General features: G+C 38.3%; 1 protein-coding gene across 1 annotated transcript; it reads left to right on the forward strand.

The window, feature by feature from the left end:
* The first annotated feature begins 1,249 nt into the window (after positions 1-1,249).
* LOC145769102 (catenin beta-like) lies at positions 1,250-26,395 on the forward strand. Its single transcript, XM_082580699.1, has 16 exons — positions 1,250-1,529; positions 8,697-8,890; positions 9,027-9,206; positions 9,519-9,643; positions 10,096-10,297; positions 11,525-11,669; positions 17,372-17,511; positions 17,612-17,710; positions 19,186-19,389; positions 20,776-20,949; positions 21,324-21,458; positions 21,605-21,740; positions 22,209-22,327; positions 23,314-23,425; positions 24,355-24,531; positions 25,040-26,395. Exons 1-15 carry the CDS (start codon positions 1,319-1,321, stop codon positions 24,516-24,518), a joined length of 2,340 nt encoding a protein of 779 aa, XP_082436825.1. The 5' UTR covers positions 1,250-1,318; the 3' UTR covers positions 24,519-24,531; positions 25,040-26,395.

The following is a 26,395-nucleotide window of genomic DNA, read 5'->3' on the forward strand; positions in this document are numbered from 1 at the left end:
TATTGGGTTTCTGTGTCTCCTTACATTTGTTTCTTCTTTCTCTTTGACGAAGATAGAGCGACGCAACATGTTTACTTAAATTACTGTGGATGGACATTGGACAGTGTCTTTTTGGAAAGATAATAAAGAAACACTACTTTCATTGCGGTTATGCCTCAAAGAACACAAGTTGTTTCGCAAGAAAAAGATTTGTGTGGGTGTCTTTTTACTTTCTCACAGTGATGGCAGCTATCAATTGAAGGTTTTTGTGTGGTTTTGGCTAACAATGAAGTAGAGTTGGAAAACTTTTGTTTGACTTCTACAATATCGTACTCAATTTTTTTCTGATTTGATAAACCGAGCTTTGTTTTTGCGGAAAAAGGTGGAGAAATAGGTCAGGATAGTGTCTACCCAGACAACAAAATTCGTCACTTTTTGCTGTCTGGGAAGAGATGAGACATTGTCATGCCCAGCTGAATAAGCCTATACTGCTGTTTTGCTGCCACCCTAGAAAATGTCACTGTGCTGCCATAACTATCGTAGATAAATTCTTTGTAATTCATGGTAGCAATATCTTTGTGTCTACAGTACTCTAACTAGTTAGTCAAAGAAATATTGCAGAGTAGGCCTGCTTGTAAATAGAAATCTTTATTCTTATGATATTTATTGAAATCTACCTCTGGCAATTTTGGTTACTTAAAAGCACATGAAAGTTATTAAGAAATAATATGTAAGCTATTAATCATATACAGCCTAGAATGTATCTATCAGGAATGTGAACCTAAACCAAGATCTGTATGACGTCATTTGAAAACGATCTTATTCTTGGAATCCATATCCTTCACAGCAATAATCTAGTACGGTATTGACAGTACTGTACTCTTGTTTTACAATGTTAATGACTTGTATAGTTACTACAACCTGGATGACACCAAACACTTTGTCCCCTAAAAAGACCAAGAAATGATGCAGTGCCAAAGTTGCTGGTTGGAGTTTTCGCAAAATTTCTTCATTATCTCACCATGCTGTATTTTCAATTTTAATTTGTTTATTTGACTTTACAGTCAATAACCCAACCCAAGATGTGGATGGCGAGATTGCAATGGGGCCTTGGCCCAGTTTATTAAAAGAATGCAGTAATCGAGATGCATGTATGATGAAACCTGTCCCCTTACCAAAAAACTAACGTAGGCTAGCCTAATACTTTTTTAACTTATTTGGAAGCTCTTTAATATTTTCACTCATTTAACATGATAAATATTGTAGTTTTAGTTTTTGATTGTTGAATATAAGTTGACCCAATAGAACATATTGAGCATTGAAAAGAAAAACAGCAATCATGGCAGAAATGAGAATGAGTCACGACCTTCCTTCCGGTGATCCAAAGCAGCAAATACACATGTGGAACTGGGACTCTGGTATCCAATCTGGAGCTACTACTGCAAATCCATCCATCAGCGGGAAAAGTCATCATGAAGCTGGAAGTTATCCAGACACCAATCAAGTCCTTGGAGATTGGCAGAGAGAATTTACAGTAGATGAAGCCAACCGTGAGTTTGTGATAGCCATTACATTGTTTGCGAATCAAACTATTCATCTTTCAAATTTGTTATTCTGATAAAACATTTTGTCTTAGTAAGATTGAAATTAGTAAGTATCACTGGCAGATAATTTTTACAGTTCTTTAATTTTAAATATAAAATCTTTTTATGGTTGACCATGTAGCATGCATATTTTTAGCATTCTCTATTATATACTGTTTATAGCAGTGATTCCCAAACTTTTTTGAGCGCAACCCAAATCTGAGTTTGGTGAACATCTCGCATCTCGTGACCCAGACTCAGAAAACATGTACGGTAGCATGCAGACAATTTCAGTACTCTACTATTTTTTCAATCTGTGGCTGTTGTACAGTAGACAACCAGTAGATTGACAACCTTACTGATTTTGTTTACTTAGCTTAGGCTATTATGTTTAATTGTTTGAAATTCTAAATGAAGGATCCTTATTCCTTGTATACATAGTCAAGTGGGGCAAAAAAAAGCAAAATTGACAAACTTTTAATTTTCTCGATGAAAAATGGGCCAAATAGTCAAATTTTACCCTCTATTGATCAATATTAATATTCCACTGATGTTTCCAAAAAATTGGAGCATTATGTTTATTCTTTTTATTTTTATCGAATATTTTGTGTTGTTTTTTTTCCCCATTGTTTAGGGCAATAAAAATCATGCACGGGGTAAAAAAAAACAATCAATTTTTACAGTTAATTTTGTTTGTTAAAAACAACACAAAGCAGAAGAAATAGATGAGGATAATACTGTAACATCTTGTTCAAACAAACAAAGAAGTTTGTGCATTATGAAGTCTATATTTGCTGAGAAACACGAATTTTTCTTTTACTTCCTCTTCTTCCGCAAAACGAAAATATGATTTTACACGTCCGGCAGCAGTTAACACTGCAGTTGAATCGCCCCAAAAACAATTTTCAACGTTGACAATATCTATGTCCTCTTTTGTTGGCCAGTCTCAATGCACTGCATCTTCTGAAGCAAGGCATTAGTTGAGGCAAGTCAATTTAAGGCATTTTATTTGCCTCAACAAAATTTCCTATCTGCCTATATACGAAATATAATGCTACCAGAACTGGTTAAACTAACACTGAACAGAGAATTCTGAAACTGGTAAATGCTTACAAGAAGGTTAAGTTTGGCAGGAGTTCAACCAAGTGGAATATTACATAAATCAATTCACTACAAAGAACAACACAAAATGATTGGAGTGTGAAACTTCAGGCTTAACTTCACTTGCCCTGTCAACTGTCATGAATCATCAGTACATTAGGATTAATAAATTTACTAGAGATCAGAAAACTGAGACAATGCAAGTAAAACATTAAAATGTTAGTTTAATTCCTTACAGCAACTCAAATCGTTCTAAAATGAAAGTTATTCATGGTTCGATCTTAACGCTAGTCCGCTAGCCAATGGCTAGTGAAAATTTGCGCGGACTAGTAGAAATGTTACAGTACTCAGGCCTCGAAATTCGTTTTTGTTGACGGCGGACAAACGTGTCCGGTCTGAGCAGCTATCTCGGCGGACAAATTAAGTCTCACAGCGGACACACCAGTTTTAACGTCAATCGTCATACTTAATCCCTTTATCTTGATAAATCTTCGCCATTTGAGAATCATCTACGGTTTAGGCTTTTTAAAATTTCAGCAAAGTTACTCTGAAAGGCTTTCATCAGACCAACAACGTGCGCTTGACGCCGTGTAGCTACTAAATATGATGATGATGATTGTTAAAAATTTGAATTCTATGGACTTTTTGTGTCTGATGCAAATAAATAATAAAAAAATAATACGCCGCATAACTGATTAACTTCCGCCGAACGAGGTCGTGTGGCTTCTTGCGTCACAATGCTCTGGGCACGAGTCGGAAAACTCTAACGCGTAACGCTACTATTTTCTGATGTGCAAAGTTTCACTATAGGCTTTTTTCTTTAGGTTTATTTTTACATGTTATGTGAGCGAAAGTGACGAAAAGAATAAACAAAACATTAGAAAAAGCACAATTATTTTTCCCCTCTCCATGATGCGGTCGCCTTTTCAAAATAGTATCAGTATTCCACGAGACCACGGCAGGCTCGGAGTTATAATCAGCGCAATCAAGGCCATCCAAACATATGCTTATGATGAGAGCTTCAATAGCATCGATCTTCAAAGACGTGCGCCAATCTCCACGAGATCAGTGCTTGTCGTTAAGATACGTGATACCGAGATCTATTCCGTGTCTTTTCTCCAGACCGGCTAGTTGAGGGAAAAACGTAAATGCGAGCTCTTCTTTAGCGATGAAATATGCGATTTCAAACAACCTCTTTTGATTTTTTTCGTTGTCACTCATATTGTTGATGGCCTTGATGATCGGAAATTGATGGCTTGGGGTAAACGATATGTTGTGATCTTGGACAAAGCTAATCCTTACATTCGTTGTTCATTTAATATATGCGTCTATCACCACTAAATTTCCTAGTAGTAGGTTCATCGCCCTCATTCTCACTTTCAGAATTTTCCCTGGGCCTTTTCTTTCTTACTGTAATACCAAAACTTAAGTTTTGCTGCATCTTGCTGTAGTAGCCTACTCTTATAATCTAACTTTGTAACCAACCTTGCCTTATCAATATTACTCGGAGATCAAAGCCAGACATTGTGACGTAAGACTTGAACTAAGTTGCGCATGATTAGTGTAGAAGTACCGGTACTCCCATCGATTCTTAGCAAAAAATTCACCTTTGTTACGCTGATTCAATGTCATCAATCGTTAAAGCAACGTAAAATTCGAAAGTTTTTCTGCTTGAATGGAAGCTAAAAGATACAGTATTAACTTTTTCTAGATGCGCGCTTGGAATGCGATAATTTCGCATTCCCAGCGCAAATTATATTCTTGCAACAGTTGTTCGTGCTATGCAATGACGATTTGTATCGCTAGTTTCTGCGATATTTCTCGGCGGACAAATATGACCGATCTAGAGGGTACTTCCCGCGGACATCACATGCTGTGACGGCGGACATGTCCGCCGTGTCCGCCGTGAATTTCGAGGCCTGAGTACTAGTCCGATTGGCTAGTGAAAATATTAGCCGGTAAAAAGTTTTTTTATGTTTTAAAATTGCATTGTTTGCGTCTGTAGTACGAGAAGGTGTTTTTGTGCGTATTGTTGCTCTCTTGTGCGTACTAAAATCTGAAAGCCTTTACTTTAGTTAGTTTCAGTCTAAGCCAAAACACTTATCTTAATACGTCATCAGACAAGTGAAAAGTCAGTAAACTGGTCGGACTAGTGAAAAATCGTGCGGGCTAGTGAAAACGGGGAGCAAATAGTCCGGTGGGCTAGTGAAAAAAAAAGTTAAGATCGACCCCTGTTATTAAAAATGGGGTAAAAAAAACAAGCACAGGGAAAATAAAAACAACTGTTTTTTTTTGCCCCAACACATTATGTAGTTTTGGGGTAAAAAAAGACAACATAAAATAGAATGAAAGGTTAACACCAATCAAAATTGAAGTAGTGGAGTAGGGTCATGCGGGGTCAAACGGGACGCTTTTCCAGTTTTTTGAATGCCACATAAAACCTATGATGAAATTAAAAAGAAATATATTTACCACAGAGCATTACACCTTTCAGCAATGAAATAAGACATTTTTCAGAAAAATTAAAAACTTGCAAAAACACAAAAAAATGTGATAAGCTGAGGTAGGTGTGGCCCATTTGACCCCATCAGCTGTGGGGTCAAATGGGCCACAACTTCTATACGTCTAAATAGTAAGGAAAGAACTTTATTTTTGCTATTTTATCACAGACCTGTTGGGTGGCATGTATTTTGTTCAAGTGATGCTCAACAATTTTAGCAATAAAGGCGTTTTACGCCCTTTTCAGATAAAGGTAGAACGCATAATTTGCTGCTTTTTTTCGCAACTAAAATTGAACAATATGAATAAGGAAACATTTTACAAATGTTCAATTTTAAACTGGCAGTCATAAACAGAGTAGAAGGGGCCAAGTCAAACAGCAGGGTCTATAGTTGACAATTGAAATAGGATACTATACAATAGGGTGATTCATAAATTGGGGAAAAGTTAAAAGTTTGAAATTCAAATCAGGCACCCTCTCGCATCGTGTCAATACCTGAAAAAATAATCCTGTCAAATTTTTGGGGCAACTGAAAACATTTTTAAGGTTGCTACCTACTTTGAAAGCTTTACGGAATACACTAATAGCAACACGGGATTACATGATAGGAATATAATGACAAAATTACTCAAAATTAATTAGTTCAGTGTTGACAGATGTCCAGAATGTTACCGTATTAGTTATAGTTATTGCATCAGTGTAGACAATATATCTAATAATAATAATAGGCCTGTTTACCTAAAAAATACCATATAAATTAAGTAGAATTAAAAAAAGTGATGCAAGTGAGCTATAACTTGTCAAAAAACCAATGTGGCCCATTTGACCCCATTTTATTTAAACAGAAAAATTACAAAATGTAAAAAAGTGGAACTATTAATATTTTCAACATACTAATTCAGCATTCTGGGCTGTATGCTGTTCAGTAAATTTTCATTCCAGCTTAATTAGTTTTTGTGGTATAGCAAAGTTTTTTTGGTAAATTTTCAAATTTTAATATTTTCACATTTTTTGGCCACTTTTTGCATCATCTGAAGTATATTTTCCAAATGTAGATCTGTGTTTGTTTTACATGATGCAAATCTATGGAAAAGCAGCTTTAAAATGAGCTATTAACTTCCGATTTTAGAAAAGAATAAGTAGGAAAAAAAATGTGATAAGTAAACAAGTAACAGAATGGCCCGTTTGACCCCGCGTCCCATTTGACCCCGCTTGACCCTATCATCACACTAAAATATCATGTAAATACACATAAAAAGATTGTGATTGTCAACAATCGTTTTCGATCCACAAAAAGTTTAGTAAAGAGCAAAAAAAGTTTTTTTGGACAGTTTTTGGGTCAACTTAGTGATTTGCACAGTACCTGAAGAGTAATTACTTCTAGACTTGTGTTGTATGTAAAAATAATACACAAATGAATAAAGTTTCTTACCATGCAAAGCTTTTTCAAAAAAATCATTCTTAGGAGTAGTTAGGGGGGTTGTCCTTTTTTACCCCAAGTACCCCTATGTTTTTTTTTGCCCCAACTGACTATATAACTTTTCATCCTCAATAACATCAAGGAACCAGAACAGAGGTTGAGACTTGAGAGACATCATCGTCTATTTAATTACTTATACCGGTAACCGGTTGTAGGCAGAGGTGGGCAGTAGCGCGCTACTTTTGTAGCGGCGCTACTAGCGGCGCTACTTTTTTCGTAAAAGTAGCGGTAGCGGCGCTACTTTTTAGTTGGAGTAGCGGCTGAAGTAGCGGCGCTATTTTTATTCCAAAGTAGCGGTAGCGGGAGAGGCGCTACTTTTTTTCAGTCGCACTCCCGCTACCGCTACTTTTTAATTTAAATTGAAAAAAATGCTTGTTTTTTTGCGATACTGGCGTGGTAAAGCAGCTATATAATCGGCTTGGTTGCAAAGTTTCGGTCTTTTCTAGCTGACGTCAACTTCTTCGGCGAATATCTCCGTGTGATGAAGGCTATCTGCCAGGCTTTGGACATTCTCCAGGGCGAGTCCAAGGCATATTACGGAGTCTTGCTTCCAACCATCACAATTTGCGGGAAGAAGTTGACCGAGATCAGTGATCTTGTGACCTGTGAGGAGTTGAAAGTGAAAGTCCTTGAAGGGGTGAAGAAACGATTCAACAAGTGCTTCAACAACATGAAATGCGTTGTGGCATCATGTCTTCATCCCTCCTTCAAGATGTCGTGGCTACAATTTCTGCACTACTTTTCCACGAATGATGCTGACGCACTGCGAGAAAAAGTCAAGACAGATGTAATTCGACTGTTGCGGGAGACATCAAGCCAGGTTGATACCGAGAAGAGTGACACCAACACCAGTCATGACTCCGAGGATGTATTTTTTGGAGTGTTTGCGCCATCCCGTGAAACGTCAGTGCAGAAGGAAACAACAATTGTGGACGCCTTTTTTTCGGACAAGAGCCAGTCCTTGAGCTTTTCGAATATCGAGTTAAAACATCTGTTCATTAAATACAACACCCCCATTCCTTCCAGTGCTGCGATGGAGAGACTTTTCTCTGTTGGAAAAGATGTGCTTAAGCAAAAGCGGGCAGGAATTAGTGACTCTCATTTTGAAATGCTCGTGGTTTTGAAAGATGCGTAACAATAAATTTCCCTTAGAATGTGTTTTCTATAACAACGTTAAAATGACAGCGTAAACGATTGATACCGGTAACATTCGTTTTCAAGGTCATTTTTGCGTCACTAGGGACTTGAGTGTTTCCTAATGTTATTTTAGACAAAAGTAGCGGAAGAAGTAGCGGTAGCGCGCGCTACTTTGGCCCGGGTAGCGGTAGCGGGTAGCGGGCTACTTTTGTAAGTTGGTAGCGGGTAGCGGTAGCGCGCGCTACTTTGGCCCAAGTAGCGGTAGCGGGTAGCGCGCTACTTTAAAAGTAGCGGGTGCCCACCTCTGGTTGTAGGGTGGTCCATTATAGCTTTACTTGCTTAGAGGCCAAGTAAATGCGCTGAATTCATTGTTGAGTCAAACCGGCTTCTATTTTGTTCTGTTTCTTGGTGCTTAAAAAATACACTCGTTTTTTGCATGCTCCGGGTACTTTGTCTACAGATGTCTGTTTGATTTGTTCTTAAGGATTCGTATGACCCACAATGAAGCTTCACAGCACCAGAATCGCAGATAAAAATCAATTTCAAATTCAAAAAAATAGTTCAGAAATCTTGAATTGTGAACATACAGTAGGCTATAATTCACGTTTGCCATAATTTATTGAAGAAAGTGATTTCAATGCCAGCAAAACTACTTATATATATATTAAAGCAATAATTGATTTTGGTAATAGGAGCCAAATAAATACATATGATATGATGTTCCAGTCCATGTTGGGATTAAAACAATTTGATAAAAGAAAAAAACAAAGTTCATTAATAAATTAATTCGCATTAATCCCATTTTGGCAGATTCGGGCGTCCCTGCATAACCCATTTTTTTATCTTTTGGGACCCATAGTTTGGGAACCACTGGTCTATAGGTAGCTAATATACAAATATGTTTTTCTTCTTGCAGAGGTGCATGATCAGTTCATGAATACTCGATCTGAAAGAGTACGAAATGTTTTGTTCCCGGAAACAATGTCAGAAGAGTCGATGCAAAACATCCCCAATACCCAATATGATCAAGGGGTTGCCACATCAGTGCAAAGACTGGCTGAGCCTTCACAAATGCTTAAAAATGCTGTTGTGAACTTAATTCATTATCAGGTATGATGTTTTAGCATCATATGTTAATATATATATATGTAGGAACTGATGCCATATGCCAAGATAGCATTCATATTTCATTTGTATAGATTAGAATGCTGTTTGTTTGAAGTTATAAATTTCGTATTGTTTTTAGGATGATGCTGATTTGGCAGTGAAAGCCATCCCAGAATTAACTGCTCTGTTAAACGATGATGACGCCGTAGTGGTCCAACAAGCCGCTCAAATGGTACACATGCTTTCCAAGAAAGTAGCAAGCAGAGCAGCATTGATGAACAGTCCACAGATGATAGCTGCTCTTGTTCGTGCGATGCAGGTACTGCAAAAAATCGCTTATTGTTACTTTGAAGTAGGTTAGTTTTAAACTTTTAACTCATCGCAACTTGATTAAATAAATGATTTGAAAACAATTGGGAAAGTGTACAACAGATTCGGTTCAAGCTCACATTGTTTTGGCTTTGATATTTTTCCAGACCCTTTTTACATCATCGCTTTTCATTTTTTTGATAAAGCTAAAGTCTAGTTTTGCAGCCCATACTCGTGGAACCAAGCACAGAGCTCTCACTTTTCAATGAATATTATTTTCATTTTTTCTGTAATTTTGTAAAATTTTCATCTTGATTCCTAGAATGCCACAGACCCGGAAACCCAGCGTGCTTGCACAGGAGCACTTCACAACTTATCTCATGATCGGCAGGGGCTGTTGTCGATATTCAAGTCTGGTGGGATTCCTGCATTAGTGAAAATGTTGAGGTAAATGACCTACTGTATAAATGTATTAAAACTTCAAAGTTGACGTTGTTTTGAGAAAAACGTTTTTGTGAACTTTTATCTTCAATACGTCAGTACCTTTGCTGCTGTGCTCACTTGCTGCACGGGAGTTAAGAAAGTTTCGGGTTCTACGATCATTGCTTTCATAAATCATGTTTCATAAAGTACGGTATTTTAAGATTTTATTTGTCAGTGGGTGGATGTAAAAATATTTAGACCAGTTAGTAGTATTTTGATCGTTTGTACCCTTTATCATTTGTATTTTTTGCATCATATAGATTTAATGTAATAAAATGAAATGCTTTATTACTTCAAACTTCATTTCATAGCCGTGGCTGGTACGGTTATTCGCAAAGTAAAACTACGTCAGGAATTTTTCATTTAATAAATTTCATATCAACCTTCTTTATAACTGCAAAATGATCTTTCTACAGTTCTCCTATAGAATCTGTGGTTTTCTACGCCATCACTACTCTTCACAATTTGCTCCTCCATCAAGAAGGAGCAAAAGAAGCTGTTCGGATGGCAGGAGGTTTGCAGAAGATGGTCTTCCTTCTCCAAACAGACAATGTCAAGTTTTTGGCCATCGACACAGACTGCTTGCAAATCTTAGGCTATGGCAACCAGGAAAGCAAGGTTAGATGTTCTGTAGAGTCTTATGTACTCACCTAAACAAGCAACTTCACCAACTGAATTTTTTTTGCTAAGCTCAAATCACTAAAACGAAATTGTTCGATTATCCTAGACAACATGAGCGACTTCTAGTTAGTTTCTCATCAGTTGGTGCCAAAACAAAATGTTCGATATTGTTTCAATAGAAAAGTTCCATCTTTCAACTTAGGATAGTGTTCTTCAACCGGGGTTCCACGGAACCCTAGGTAGTAGGATTCTATGAGTTTAAAGGGTTCTGCAAGGATTGCTGGTTTTTTAGGTGAATTGACTTCTTGCTGTAGAATATTTACGTGTTATTCTAAATTTTTAGATCACCATGCTGTATTCACACTCCGAGTAGGCCAGTTAGTTCAGCAAGAAGTTGAGTGCAAACTATAACCGAAAAAGAAACATTAATAGTTGTTTATTGATTTATAACTTTTTGTTGGTAGGGGTTCCGTGATTAACGAGAAAGTAAGTCAAGGGTTTCCGTGACAATAATGTTGAAGTGCACTGACTTAAAAGGAATAGGCACGCACTACCCGGCCAGCAAAGCAGATGTTTTTCACATTTACTTGATTTCTTTCAATGTGCAGCATCACCGATTTGCTGACTGGATAAATTCGTAAAACGAAGGTTTCTAAAAAAAGATCAAATTTAGTCAATAATCATATGAAGCCAACCTGGTCAAATTGTTTCAACAAGTCAACTGAAGACAAGGCTCGATGTGCTCTATAGTTTGATCATGCATAAACGTAAATGAACGTAACATTAACGCATCAAGTGTAGCCAGCTAAGAACAAACTTACATGACGTCTTGATGATTCAGAAAGCTTAATCGTCAGGCTCAGCGATAACAGTAGAAATTAATAATGTGACGGAAACGAAAACTAACCGAACCGCAGTGTGACGATTTTAAAAGCGTTCTTGAAAAAAAGATGATCTTGGTCTAAGCATCCATGTACTTGCATGATTTTCTGAACTACTTTTTCTTGTGAAATTTCTTTCAGCTTGTATGGGTTGATACTCAACACATTAACAAACGATTAAATTTATGTGAACAATTGCACATAGTATTTTTCAAAAAATATCAAGCGGTCTTGATTATATTCTTTATTTAAGAGGTTCATGTATTGTGCATGCAGTACCAGGTGTTTACGATGCATTTAATACATACATGATACCGTACACCTACAATTTGTACTTTTCCAGTTGATCATTCTGGCAAGCAACGGCCCACAAGAGTTGGTGCGGATCATGCGCACCTACAACTATGAGAAACTGCTGTGGACTACTAGCCGTGTGCTCAAGGTCCTTTCTGTGTGTTCCAGCAATAAGCCAGCCATAGTGGAAGCAGGTACGGAGTGTTTCCATCCATCACAGTTCTCTTACTGCAAGTCATGTCGTGCTAATGTATCATCTGGTTGTTTTAAAAAGATGCAATTCCTGATGAAACAAAATCGCGTTTTTTGCAAAACTAACGTTTGTACGGAATCTTAGTAAGCATTTGCAGACCAACCTGTAAAACGAAAATTACTTTTTTACATTCATGATTGAAGTAAATTGCATCACTATTATCACAGTAATCTTTTCAGCCGGTTTCACCTTTTGGAGGATCGCCAGAAGGTTCTTATGCAAATAGGTGTAAATCTTATTATTCGTATTAGAGATCCATATCCTAACGCTTCAAACATCAGCATTGTATCAGTCATGATTAGTTCATCGGTTTATTGATTGATTTTTCAGTTTAATTCTTGTGCCTGCTTTTTAGTGCTTCAGCGAAATCGTCTTTTTAATAACTGAGTTTACTTCAAAAAAAGAAAAAAAAAACTAAAGATAACTTTTGTTGTTGGATAAGCTTGATTTACTGCGTTTGCTTGTTCTTCCACCGCCGCTTTTACTGGTTAAAGATGTGAGTGCTTTGTTGAATGCAACTTGAAACCTTCAATGCTGAACCAATTAAGGAAACCATTCTGTTGAAGGGTTTCCTCGATTACTCTTTCCAATGACAACTGGTATGTGTTTAGTAGTCACCACCCTTCCCCTCTAGTATAAGTCGTTTTTTATCGTTGTTAGACGTTGAAACGATAAAAAGTGGTTACTCTGCTATCTTGCGAAGTATTTTTGTGTTCATAAGACTACTACTGTGCGAATACAACTATTTCACGTTGTTTTCACACAAAATGTCTACTGTAAATGAACGGACATTAATCAGTCTAACCTAGGTTTGTACGTTTGAAACCAGCACCAGTGTCTGATACAAATGTGTACATTGGGTCGTTTTATTGCTGATTGCTCAAACGTCATATGACGTATCTTCACGTCACCAACATGATAACGCTTGCGAAAAATGTACTTTGGCCAATTACCTATGTAGCTAATTGGGCAAAGTACATTTTCCGCAAGCGCTAGCATGTTAGTGACATTCATCATCATCATAATCCGTCGTCGGTTTGTTCCCCAGTAGTGGCGGTGGCCGATTGTTTCCGCGCAGCAATTGTTTTAATCCCCTTTCTCCATTTCACCCTGTCCCTCGCATCTTCCTCCTTCAGTCCGACTTTTTTAAATTCATCCTTCACTTGTTGTTTCCACGTTCTTGGACGACCGCGTTTCCTCTTCCCATCCACCTTTAGTCTAGTGCCTTTCTAAGAAAACTTCCTTCCTCCCTCCTTATCACATGTCCATACCATCTTACTCCATTTGCCCTTGCCAGTTGGTCTATGGTCTCTCTCATCTCTAGCATATCCAACAATTCTTCAGTCCTTTTTTCCCTTCTCGTTTTCACCCCACACATTGCTCTCACCATTGACCTTTCCGTTCTTCTCAGGATTGCCAGTTCACTCTCTCTCAATATCCATGTCTCGCTACCATATAGCATTGCAGGCCGCACACAGCTCCGATATACTTTCCCTTTCATCCTTAGTGAAAATTTTCTGCCATACAACATTTCCCCACATTCCCTGAACTTTGCCCAGCCCAATCTTGCCCTTGTTGTCACCGCTGCTTCACATCCACCACTTCCATTTATCCGATCACCCAGATAACAAAAGTCTGTCACTGTTTCGATGCCATGGCAGAACTCATCATCATGGCCTTCCACTTCATTCCTTCCTTTACTGCATTTCCCACAAACAAAACACTTCGCCAATCTTGTTGCGGCTCTCTTGACATTAGCACATCTTGCATGTACCCACTTTCCACATTCCTTGCATTGCATTGAATTTCTCATCACTCTCTTGCCACATATTCCACAAGGATCTACTTTGCTCTCAACAACTGTTCCCTCTGCTCCACTCACCATCACTTTTGTTTTTTCAAGATTCACCTTCATACCCTTGGTTTCAAATGCTTCTTTCCATTTCTCAAACTTTCTCTCCAGTCCCTCCATACTATTACTTGTCAAGACCAGGTCGTCTGCATACAAAATTTCACTCAATAGGCCCTCCCTCACTCCTTCAGTTACAACGTCAACCACAGTAGCAAATATCAGAGGTGACAAAACTGATCCTTGGTGTACACCAACTTTCACAAAAAACTCGTTTGAATAGTTTGATCCAACTCTCACTTTTGTTCTTGCATCCTCATACATAGACATCACAGCTCTCACTAATACCTCCGGTATACCTCTTTTCCTCATTGCCCACTCCATCACTTTCCTCGGTACTCTGTCAAATGCCTTTTCTAAGTCGACGAAACACATATATAGTTTTCTCTGCTTCTCTCGGTATTCCTCCTGCATTCTTCTCAATATAAACAGAGCATCCACCGTACCTTTTCCTGGCATAAATCCAAACTGCATATCATTTAATTTCACCAATGTTCTCAACCTCTTTTCTAGTATTCGCTCCACAATTTTCATTCCATGCTCTAGTAGTTTTACACCTCTATATGCACTGCAACTTCTCACATCCCCTTTTCTCTTGAACAGTGGAACAACAGTACTATGCTTCCACTCCTCCGGCATTCCCTCTCCATCTAATACCCTTTGGCTAAGTTGTAGCATTACTTCAATTCCCAACTCTCCACTTGCTTTTATCATCTCTACGCTCACTTCTGATGGACCGGCTGCTTTATGCAGTTTCATTTGCCCCATTGCCTCCACCACTTCATCACGAGTAACCTTTCCCACTGGACCCTCCACCAGATCAACCTCTGTCATATGATCCCATACATTCTCCTTATTCATAACATTTTCCATATGTTCCTTCCACACTTCTCCTCTGCTTTCCGGGCTGAAATGCAACTTCCCATCTCCACTCCTTATACATCTTCCCCCTACAATATCTTTCCCATCCTTTTTCATTTGCTTTATGAGTCTGAATACTTTGTTTTGGCTTTCCCCCATTTTATTAAGTTCCTCCTCAGCACCATTCTTCATAGCTCTTGCAACAACCCTCTTTGCCTTCTTTTTCATACTCTTATACTTCTTTTTATTCTCTTCTGACCCATTTTTGCGCCACTGCTTGTATGCATCTCTTTTCTGTGAAATCGCATGCTTCACCTCTTCATCCCACCACCATGTGTCTCCACGATCCCTCCTCACTTTCTTTTTTCCACATACTTCATCACATGCTGCTAGGACACCTTTCTGAAATGAAGCCCACAAGTCCTGCGCACTCATGTTTACCAGCTCTTTTGCTCTGTTCACAAACTTAATTCTCGTTTCTTTTTCCTCCAGTTTCCACACATTTCTCACAAAAACTCGTTCTTTCTTCACAATTTTCTTCACTTTTTTCATATTTAAGTCTCCTACTACTAGTCTATGCTGCAACTCCCACGGAATTACTTTCACATTCTTCAAGTACTTTCTCTGTTCCTGCCCAACCACAATAAAATCAATTTCCGACTCATGTCCTCCTGAGCTGTAAGTCACCTTTCTTTTCTCTTTCTTTTTAAACCATGTGTTGGCAAATGGCAATTACAAAGTTTCCTTTCATCACAAAATTCAAGTAGCATTCTTCCTTCCATGTTTCTCTCCCCAAAACCATACCCTCCATGAATGCCCTCGAACCCATTTGCTTGTTTTCCAACATGTCCATTATAATCTCCTAATCCAAACACCAACTCTTTTGAACTCCGTAAATCCCATTCCTCTGCCAAAACATCATAAAAACTTTCCTTTTCTAAGTAATCCCTGCCAGTTTGAGGTGCATATGCACAGATTAGCCTCACTACCTCCTCTTCAAAAGCAAGTACCATTGTCATCACTCTGTCACTCCTTCTTCTAACTTCTATTACTTTCTCACACAATTCCTCTTTTACCAAGAAACCAACACCACCGATTCCTGTGTTATTTCCTGACCACCATAACTTATATCTCCTCCCATTGACACCTAAAAACCGCGCTGACTGTCCCCTCCATCTTACTTCCTCTAGGCAACATATATCCACCCTTCTTTTTCTTAGTTCTTCACATATTTCAGTTCCTTTACCACACAAACTTCCCACATTCCAGCATCCGATTCTAACACCATAATCTTTTTTCAGTGTTTTTTTGTTTTCTCGGAACCCAGAGATTCTTCGCACCCCTTGCCCATCTAAGGGCTGCTGGGGACTAGGGGCCATTTGTAGCTTTTGCTGCATTTAAATAATATTTTTGAGCATAGATTTTCCAGCCGGATGCCCTTCCTGACGCTAACCACAGTTATTGGCGGTGGCCCGGTGGGCCTAGCCTTTACTTAAAAAGTATTTCCTGCAAGGCAGCAGGATTTCTAACAAGTTTTAGCCAACCAGTCGAGGTTGTTGCCCATGAGGTGGGACGTGGACCCACTTGTTAGTTTGGTGTGTGATCAAGACCAGTGTTCCCCGAGACCCATGGTGTAACAATCCATGGCGACTGCCCACGGTTCAAAGGTGCTACTTGTACCGCACACCTACCTCACATTACGATATTACGATACACAAACCCACAAGCTGTTCGACCAGATACCAACGACAACACAGCTGGCAAATGAGTTCTTTTTACATTGATCCAACGTTTGCTTAAATTATTAAAAGGCCTGATTTGCTAGCTCGGAAATTAAAACTCCATTGACAAAACCTTTTTTATTTAAGCTTTCACACAGCATCCATATTCAAGTCAACCATATTCAATCAAAAATAATAATTGTACCAATTGATTAGGAATGCGGGAAGTTGATGTAAAACTTAGTCTTTAACGTTTCACACAGGCTATATACTTGACTTTTAGACGTTTTTTACGTTACAAAAAGGTTGCTTTCAAACAGAATTTGGAAAACAAGGAAACTCTTTCGTGTAACTTTTATGCTCAAAACTTTGCGAAATTTAATTGCATTGAAATCGTGTAAGAAAAGACATTTTCTCCTTCAATATTTGGCAAGTATAGGAAATGCCATTCGGTTTCAATTACTGTCATTTCGAATTCGAACTATTTAGAAAGCGACATTTACGAGAGCGCTCGGAGTTATATGCGTTGTAGATGACGGTTATAGCTGTGGGCTACATGTCAGACATCAAAATTCCTTATTTTTACATTGATTCAACGTCTGCAAACGTTTAATCAATGTAAAAATGATGTGTTTTGCTGTCTGGTATAGTCATCACCGCTACGTTGCAAACTTATCCAGGCATTAAAGTTATCTTTTTTCCATTGTTTTAACATATATCTGTGTAACGAGTTCATGCATTGTAGGTTTAAGATTTTATGTGTTTCATAATCATGATATCAATGGAAAATCATATCAATCACAAAAATGATGCGTTTCGTGATCAAAGTCACATCGTTTTAAGGGCCAGAGAATATTCACAGTCAACGACAGTATAATTTAAGAAGTAAAAAAACGTGACCTTTTTAGACATAATATCAATGTAAACTAAACATTTTTAACCAGTTTTGCCGCTTTGTATGGGTACATCAGCTTCGAGCAACCATCTCTTTCCTGCTGTGTTAGCGATTGCTTCACACCTGTATAAATTGAGATATTGTCTCACGATTTTTGGCAAAGTTATCCAGGAAAAACGCTGCTTTTAGCGATATTCATTTTAAAGAAGAGATTGGCAAATTGGAATTAATATTCAGTCTGTTTCTTATCTTCCCAGGTGGCATGCAAGCACTTGGAATGCATCTTGGATCTCCATCACAGCGTCTTGTCCAGAACTGTCTCTGGAGTTTGCGGAATCTCTCCGATGCCGGAACGAAGCAAGATCACATGGAGAACCTTCTTCAGATGCTAGTGCAGGTATCTTTAAAGTCACTTTGTGTAACGAAGCAGACTTTACATTCATCTATCAAAAAGATGCATTCAGCCTAAAACGTTTTATTACGTTGTTATTATGTAGTTGCTGGCCTCCAATGATATCAACATTGTCACTTGTGCTGCTGGCGTCCTCAGCAACTTGACGTGCAACAACATGGCTAACAAGACAACCGTGTGCCAGGTATGCAAAAGTATGCAAAGTGATTTTTCTGTCTGGGGTGTGGTGTGTTTTTTTTTCAATTGTTTAGGAACATAAAAAGAATGATTTGTACTCTACGGAATGGTGCTGAGTTTATTCTGAAGCAGTTATTTGTTAAAACATTTTTAAAGATAAATTGTGGATCACTGTACCAATGCTAAATTACAACAACAAAAAAAGTTAACAAGATGTTAACTTTTCTGCTTCCAGTACTACGACTATTGAACGTCTAATTTTGATGTGTGCAACTAAAAACTATTGGTTCGAACTCATAACCTTTCTTAACATGGTGGTTAACTTCATCCTTAATCCATTAACATATTATTATATAAATATAGTATCATAATAATATTTCATTGTTTTAACCAGTAAATGGGACACTGGACAGTTAGGTGCCTGCCACATAGGTACGCGCACTGTGGCGTCAGGATATTTAGGTGCGGTGCCCACCCCGGTCATTTAGGTGATATTTGGTGTGTCAAATTACACTCGTAATCATTTATTAGAAATTTTTAATTATGCGCCACCCGCTTAAATATGAGGTATGTTTTTTTGTTGAAGTTTAGTGTAGTTATTATTTGACTTAACTAGAACTGAGTCATGTTTGGAAAATTGAATAATTTGTTGATGAAGCTTTCGCAGACGCAAAACAGGACAACTAACAACAAATAAATTCCTGACACGCTCATTGACAACACTATAATATTTTTCTGTACAATATAACATTTTGTGTGAAAAGCATTGCCTTACCTGCCAAGCTGATATAATTTGCAGTACAGTATTACCATCAAGCACGTAATGAAATAGACTTTATTGGAAATGGCATCTAAATGACTGGGCGCCGCACCTAAATATCTTGACGCCATAGTGTGCGTCTGTGCGCACCTATTTGGTAGGCACCTAATTGTCTGCACCTAAACGACGTGCTCCGAAATCATACGGGTGTAGTTCCACACTTGTAACTTGGAAATTGGGTTATGCCGCTGAACAATAGCCAGAATATAATGAAGAAGGCATGGCTGTCCAAATAAGTGCAGTCAAAAGAATGAAACTTTCTATATTACCCTGGTTTTGTTTGTCGTATCCAAGCTTACACCTGGTGGTTGAAGATTTAGATTAAGTGAACGGGAAGGCAAGGAAGCCAATCTTTATGTCCACCTTCAGGCATGCCTTTAAGTGTCCTGCCACAGACACAGCCGCGTGCTCTTGAGCGGTGTCGAACTGGCGCCCTTTGGATTGCCGTTCCAGTGTTCTCACCACTCGGCTATGCAGCCGACACTGGTTAACATGACATTATGAGTGTCGAAAGAAAAGCGGACAAGTTAAGAAAGCTATCTTTATGTCTTTGACTCTGAGTAGCATTGTTGACAGAATGCCACAAGCTTTGACATTTTGCTCAATAAATCATAGAAGAGTGCTGTGTGATGCTTCTTTCACGGTTCATTTCATTTTCCAAGGTTGGCGGCATAGAAGCATTAGTTCGCACTGTCCTCCAAGCAGGAGACCGAGAGGACATCACGGAGCCGACTGTATGTGCTCTTCGTCATCTAACCTCCAGGCATCCAGATGCAGAGATGGCTCAAAACGCGGTCCGTCTTCACTACGGCCTGCCCGTTTTGGTGAAGCTTCTGCATCCTCCTTCCAGGTGGCCATTAATAAAGGTAGCTCATGGCTGTTCTCCCCTTCAACCTTTTACTGACATTATTTTTATAAATTGTACTTATTTTTGGGAAAATTTTTTTTTGAAAAATATTGTATTAATTAAGATATTAAAAGTTAGTTATTAAAGTACATAAATTAAAAGTTATAATATAAATACTAAACAACAAATGCTAACAACACTACAAAAAGTGTTCAATGCTTAGCAAAAGAGCCAATCTAAGCGAATTTTAGCAATTATTTGTTCCTAGTCACCTAAAAACCTTTACAGCCTGGGTCAACTCATCAGAAGGTTCTTTTTCAATTGGTTTTAACTTTTGTAGTTATTTTAAGCAGTGGCGGCTCGTGGTCTCAAAACATGGGGGGGCTGCATCAACCAGTAGGCTAACCTAATATAATTATAAACCTGTACCGGACTGAGTTATAAATGCACTGAGTTAGGGTTAGTAACACAGTAACATGTTCTTTTAATTGGCTGTCGTTTAATGTTTTTATCATTTAAAGTAAACTTTTGATAATGGCTTGAATTTGGTCAAGTTTAGGTGGTCACCAGATTGAGCTAGTATTATTTTGGGACTTGGTATTAACTTAGTTGGTTAGATCTATGCTTGTGCTTTCCAACGATAGCAAATTTGTTGAAATTGAACAACAAATAAATAAATGGGAGACAATTTCCTTCAGGTGTTTGTCAGTGCATTTCCACCCCGTACTTCATCCTTTATAATAGTCCATTCCAACCTGTGTGACGTATCATGACGTCATCATCCCAAAAGGACGAATTGTGAGCACCAATAATTACAGTAATTGGCTTTACTTCACATCAAAACTAGTCTGTCTCAGTGACTTCTCAAAACACAGATCAAGTAAAGTAACCTACGATCCCTTCACCTAATCACCGATAGCTTCCACACGTTTACCCTAAAGATTTACGAGAACCAAAGTTGGAATCCCTGACCAGGGACTGTTCTATTTGCAGTCCCTACAGCGCTTGTTCAGTGACGCTAGAAAACTTTTTTCTGAAAAACCTACGTCATAAAAAAAAGAACAAGCAACACCGGACCTGCAGAATTTGCAGACCCAGAGTTGCCAATTAATTTTTGTAACACAAATTTTTTTTTTATTACAAAAAAAATTAATATTAAGAGTTTTTTTAATTCTTCAAGCGAAATAAATTAAAAAACATGGCAAAACTATCTATATGTAATATAATTCACATATGCACAAAAATGTTGGGGGGGCTGCAGTCTCTTATGACGAGCCGCCACTGATTTTAAGGTTATATTGTTAAAAGAACGAAAATTTTTGATCAATGTTTTACGCGGATTTGTTGGAGACAAGTTTTCTCGATGTCGTTTTGATTGTTCTGTATTTTCATTAAATAATTTCAGGCCGTTATTGGGCTGATCCGAAACTTAGCCCTGTGTGGGGCCAACCATGGCCCACTCAGAGAACACGGGGCCATTCCACGTTTGGTCCAATTGCTCATGAGAGCCCAACAGGACGTCCAGGCGAGACGGCCAAGCATGTCGTCCAGTCTAAGTCATCAGAGCAGCGTCTATGTGGTTAGTATTTAGTAATATATTTTAACATCATTTGTTGATGTTTCGACGTTTAAAGTGGGTTGTGCAATGTGCAGTGCAGAATGTGAACACAAAACACCCCAGTTTATTTGTAAAGAAGGTAAATTTCTTTGCAATTTATGTGCTGATAATAATTGCTTGTTGCGAGAGATCCATTTTGTTCTTTCACATTACCAGGTCTTCTGACTTTTACTTTTCGCAGCTGGTAAAGTTTTTGCTCTTAGACATTGCATCAGTGCAAAACTTTCTAACATTGATTTCTATGTTAATTGATTTAAAACATGAAAGTCATCATCATTCGCTTCAAAGCTAGTTATTTAATCACTCATTGACACATCTGCCCATCTACTTAACAGGATGGAGTCCGGATGGAGGAGATTGTAGAAGGAACTACTGGAACTCTCCACATCCTAGCCCGGGAAGGTCACAGCCGTTCAGTCATAAGAAGCTTGAACACAATCCCACTATTTGTTCAATTGCTTTATTCCCAGGTAAAGTCTGCCAAACTTCTTCATAACCCGTTTAACAAAACGGCTCAATTTAACTACCTCTCATTTCGAGACATCAAGGCCATCTCCATATCAAACAATATAAAAATTCCTCCTCATTTTGATCAACTCTTCATCTTTGTACACAGGTTGAGAATATCCAGCGCGTGGCTGCCGGTGTGTTGTGCGAGCTGGCCCAAGACAAGGAAAGCGCTGATCTTATTGAGAGCCAAGGAGGGAGTTCCCCCCTCACTGAGCTGCTGCATTCCAAAAACGAAGGCGTTGGTATGTTCACTACTATTCAACAGTCATGATCAGAGGTTAAATGTAAAAGCATTAATGATTTAATTCGTTTATAAAGCCAGAATTGGCAAGGGCTCTGCTGAAGGTAGGTTTTGTCATCCGTATATGTAAATAAACAACTTTTTCTGTGTCTTGCAACCCTGATTTTTTTGTTTACTGGTTGGCAATTTTTAGTTGTTGCCAAAAGTAGTAACGGCTGTTTTGTTTTGCCAGTTTTGTCTATCGTCTTTCCAGACTATCCTTATCTTTTCCTATTTCCCACTGTTAATGTTTACATGGAGTAATCCAAGCTAGAGACGCTTTTATCAGCAACTTTTGGATTGCAATCCGTTGAAACAGGAAATTCTCGATGTTACTGAGTTTCATTAACGTTAATTATATCCTCATCCTGCTCTTCTTTGGATGATATCTTCTTTTCCTCTTAACCAAGACTGTATTCCTCCTCCTCAGCCACCTACGCTGCTGCTGCTCTCTTCCGAATGTCCGAAGACAAATCTCATGACTACAAAAAGCGCCTCTCTGTGGAGCTCACAACATCCCTCTTCAAAGATGATGGACCTCTTTTCAATGTAAGTGCTCTTGAAGAAAAGTTGTGACATGGTCAATTATTTTTACATTGATTGGCTACTTTTATACTTTATTTATTTTTTGTACTTTACATTTTTCGGTGGTTACGTAAGCGGTGGGATGGCGCAGCGGTTAAGGCGCTCGCTTTCCAATCACGCAATCCTGGTTCGACCCCCGGCTTACGGTATGCTGATTGTTGACAAACACCGCTCACCTCTACCCAGGGTGTAATAAATTGGGTGGGTGTAGTTACTGAAGGAAAGGCCGCTGAGAAAAAGGAACTGGCCACTCTACTCTTGTTAGTGCCGAAGGCTTAGTATAATGAAAACCTGATCTTCTCATCCCCGATGCTTGGATTTAAGTATGGGACTCACCTTTACATTTTTCATTAGTCAAGTTAAAAAACGTAGGGTTTTAAATATTGTGTTGTTTTTCCACATTGTCTGCTGTTTTAGTTTTCTATTCCAAGGTAGAAAAGTTGGTGCTTTTAACATTAACTCGATTTCTGCTGATGTTGCATCAATATAAGATATTTATTTTGACACATACCAAAGGCGGTTTTTGCTGCTTTAAAATCAATGCTTGGATTCAGTTTACTAAAGTAATCACCTTCATTGTTGTATGTGGGTTGGTTCAGTCTCGTGCTTGACAATCTCAATGACAATTTTTTTATTACCGTTCAACTTTTTTTTATATTTTATTTCTGTTTTTTATTTCATTTTCCTACAGAGAAACGGTTTTACGTTTGATATTTTTTCTTATAGTTTTGTTTTCTCTTTCTTTTTTCTTATTTGTTTATTTTCTTTTTCCACATCGCTTTCTCTTTTATCAAACCATTTTTGTTATTAAAACTTCGCGTGGACATCATTGTGTTCGTGAAAGCATTTTTCAACGTTGGTTATACGTCAAAAGCTTGTCAGCTAATTAGTCCTCTTTGTTTCACATGAAAACAACGTATGTTTTCCTAAACCTGGCCAATATTGTGCAGCCGGGCGGTGACCTGATGAACATGGATCCCATGATGCAATACAACCACACGGTGGCGCCATCACTCTCTCACCACAGCTCAGTCACGTCCATGCCCAACTCGCAACATTCAGGTAAGAAGGGGGTTCTGTTAAAATTTTGAATTTTTCTTTCATAGAAAATTGTTGTCATCGACTGTTTGGATTTTATTCAATGACTGGTAAAACCAAGCTTTATCCTGATGGACATTTTATTGATGATGGACATTTTATTGAAAGGTTTTGTTTTTTAAACTTTTCAATGAAAACGTATTTTTGTTACAGTTTTTTAATTGTTTTGGTAAAGGTAAGTTTCCATTAAAGGTTACATGAAAGTTACTGTAGGTTGTGATCTAAAATTCTGTTTTTAAGTTTATCCACTAAAACTTCATACAGTAGTTGCTAATACTGTACCAAGGTTGGCATTAGGTTTTAAAACTGTTCAAAAACTTTAGTCACAGACAATGTTTGCTCCTAATTACTTCCAAATGCTACCGATCGCGTGTTTGGGGCACAAGAAAAGCATCTTTCACACATTGTAAAACTGTACTCGCCTGGATTTGAACCATGGTTTCTTGATTAGCCATTATATCCGGACTAGGAACACTAACTATGGTGTAGCTCTGGTATGGAGTTTACTTTGTTTTATCGCAGACGTATAAAACTGAGTAACGTCAGTGTATAACTTGTGTATATACAGTTTATTTTTGACTCGAAAAAGTGAAATGAGCGTTCTTTCTGGCAGTCAGCACAATGCTGTATGCCCTGGAACAGCGAGCAATTGCGGTTCGCTGATCATAACAGTGTATCCTTCACGCTAGCTAGTGAATGCGGTTATCTATACTGTGTGGCATGGATTAGTGGTGCGATGCTGATGAGCCCAGCCTCATTGGCGAAAGACTTGTCTATGGCTGTCAACTCTTGGTACAATCGGCTGCCGAAAAGCACATCATTGTGGCGTTGTTCAGTTTTGTATGTCTAAATGGGATAACAGTCCAAGTTTTCAGTAGGAAATCACTTTCCAGGTTTTCCACGCGCAGAAGGCCAGCAGCAAATGGATTTCGGGCATCAGATGCATTCTCCTGCAGCGTATCCTCTTCCGGAATTGTCGGGAGACATGAATCTTGATCCGATGATGGATGTACAGACTGGCCAGGATCAGCTGGGATGGTTGGATTCGGACATATGAGAGGAGATACCCCGTAAGTACCATAGAAGTAAGAAGCTCATCAGGTGTTTTTTTTCTGCAACAGCTTTGTAGTCGTTTACATGAAAACTTCGTAAGGAAAGTTTTGTTTTTAAGTTTTGGACTGAAATTTCGTACAGCATGTATGACGTCATACAGTAGTTGCTAATACCAAGGTTTGACATCAGATGACGACAACAAAACGTGATAACTCCGGCTTTGAATAGTTTTGTCAGCCGATTCAGCTTCTTTTTAATCTGTTTAACTTTAAACAAGTGCCGACCCAGTAAGGCACCGGGCCTGTTGTTCCAAGGTCATTGGTTTGAACCTGTTGTTCAAAGTGATATGGTTGCGGTAAAATTTGCCACTGATTTTGTTTGTTGTTCACCACGATAGCTCAAGGTTGAGTCTTTTAGATTTAATTGTAACGGTGCCTGTCCTGTCTCACCTGATTTGAGGGCAAAAATGCTTTACCGTCCTTATCCATTGACTACAATCAATAAACTGTTGATTTATCGTTACAGATCGTGCCTAACGAAAGAAGCCAATCATGAATGAACATTTTTTATACTTGGACTATTTTCTTAACCAAACCCATGTGATTTGTGCCGTTGACCATCGTGCCTAATGTGCCGTGTCTAATTCTTCCATTCGCGAAGCTCCAATGCTTTCAATCTATGTACCATTGTACCTTGTACAGCACCTAATTATGCGCGTATAAAATTGAAAGACTCCAGTAATCTTTGTAAATGAAAGTGACTTTGTGAAGCCGACACGTCATATCTTGACATCACGTGACAAAATGCTGTATGATCAATGCGCGTGTTGAAAATCCCACACAAGAACTCTTGAAAACATTGTCCTAAAGTTTCCACACAAAACTTGACGTCTTTGATTCGCTGTTGTTAGACTTCCATCACTGGTTGTTGGTTTGATCTGCTTAAAAAACAAATCAGGAAAGTGGAAAGATAACACTGGTCAACACAACTTTTCTTGCATGAAGTTTTTCAATGGATTTAGGGTAATTTTGGGGTGCTGAATCCGAATCTGACCTCAGGTTTATCATATCATGTCAGGTTTGTGAGATATGATAACAGCAAATTGTTACTTTTGTCAAAAGTGAAAGATTTGACGTTGCGTTTATGGCACATACACATTGTGCTATATCCAGAAATTTAGACCATGTAGTACATATGTAGCTGAAATATACCCACCAATTATAATTTTGATACCAATTTGTTTTCTAAGCAACATTATTAACCATGCAGTAGTAACAAGCTAAAATGGAGGCTAAAAATATAACTGACCCCCCCCCCGTCAATGTTTTGCATGAAACCACAAAAATTTAAACAGGCCTATGTCAGTGCTTGTCCAGAAACCTTATTTAAGCTGTTTTGGCCTGTCTAACACTAACCTTTCGTTATAGCACTGCATATGTTGGTGGTAAACGTAACGCCAAATCTTCCACTTTTGGCAAAAGTAGCAATTTGGTGTTATCATGTCTCACAAACCTGACGTGATAAGATAAATCTGAGGTCAGATTCGGATTTAGCACCCCAAACTTACCCTAAATCAGTTCTCAAAGCCCATGCAAAAAAAAAAATTTTTTTTTGTTGACCAGTGTAATGGTTAGCCCAATTTCTCATTTTACTTTGAAAAGATTAAAATTTAGCGACAGGCTGTATTTCCAAACATTGTGTAACATGTTAATTGTGCATTCAAGAAATGTTCGTTTTTTTGACACAACGTACCTGGACAATGAACCATCGACACTTAGCCCACCGTAGCATTTAGTCGACGTAGTATGTGGGTCATGTGTACCGCTTTTGTTTTTATGACCGTGGTGCTTTTTCTACTTAAATAAACGTCTGTGAATAGTA

The sequence above is a fragment of the Aplidium turbinatum genome, chromosome 1 (genome assembly GCF_918807975.1).
Source record: "Aplidium turbinatum chromosome 1, kaAplTurb1.1, whole genome shotgun sequence".
In the NCBI taxonomy this organism is placed as follows: Eukaryota; Metazoa; Chordata; class Ascidiacea; order Aplousobranchia; family Polyclinidae; genus Aplidium; species Aplidium turbinatum.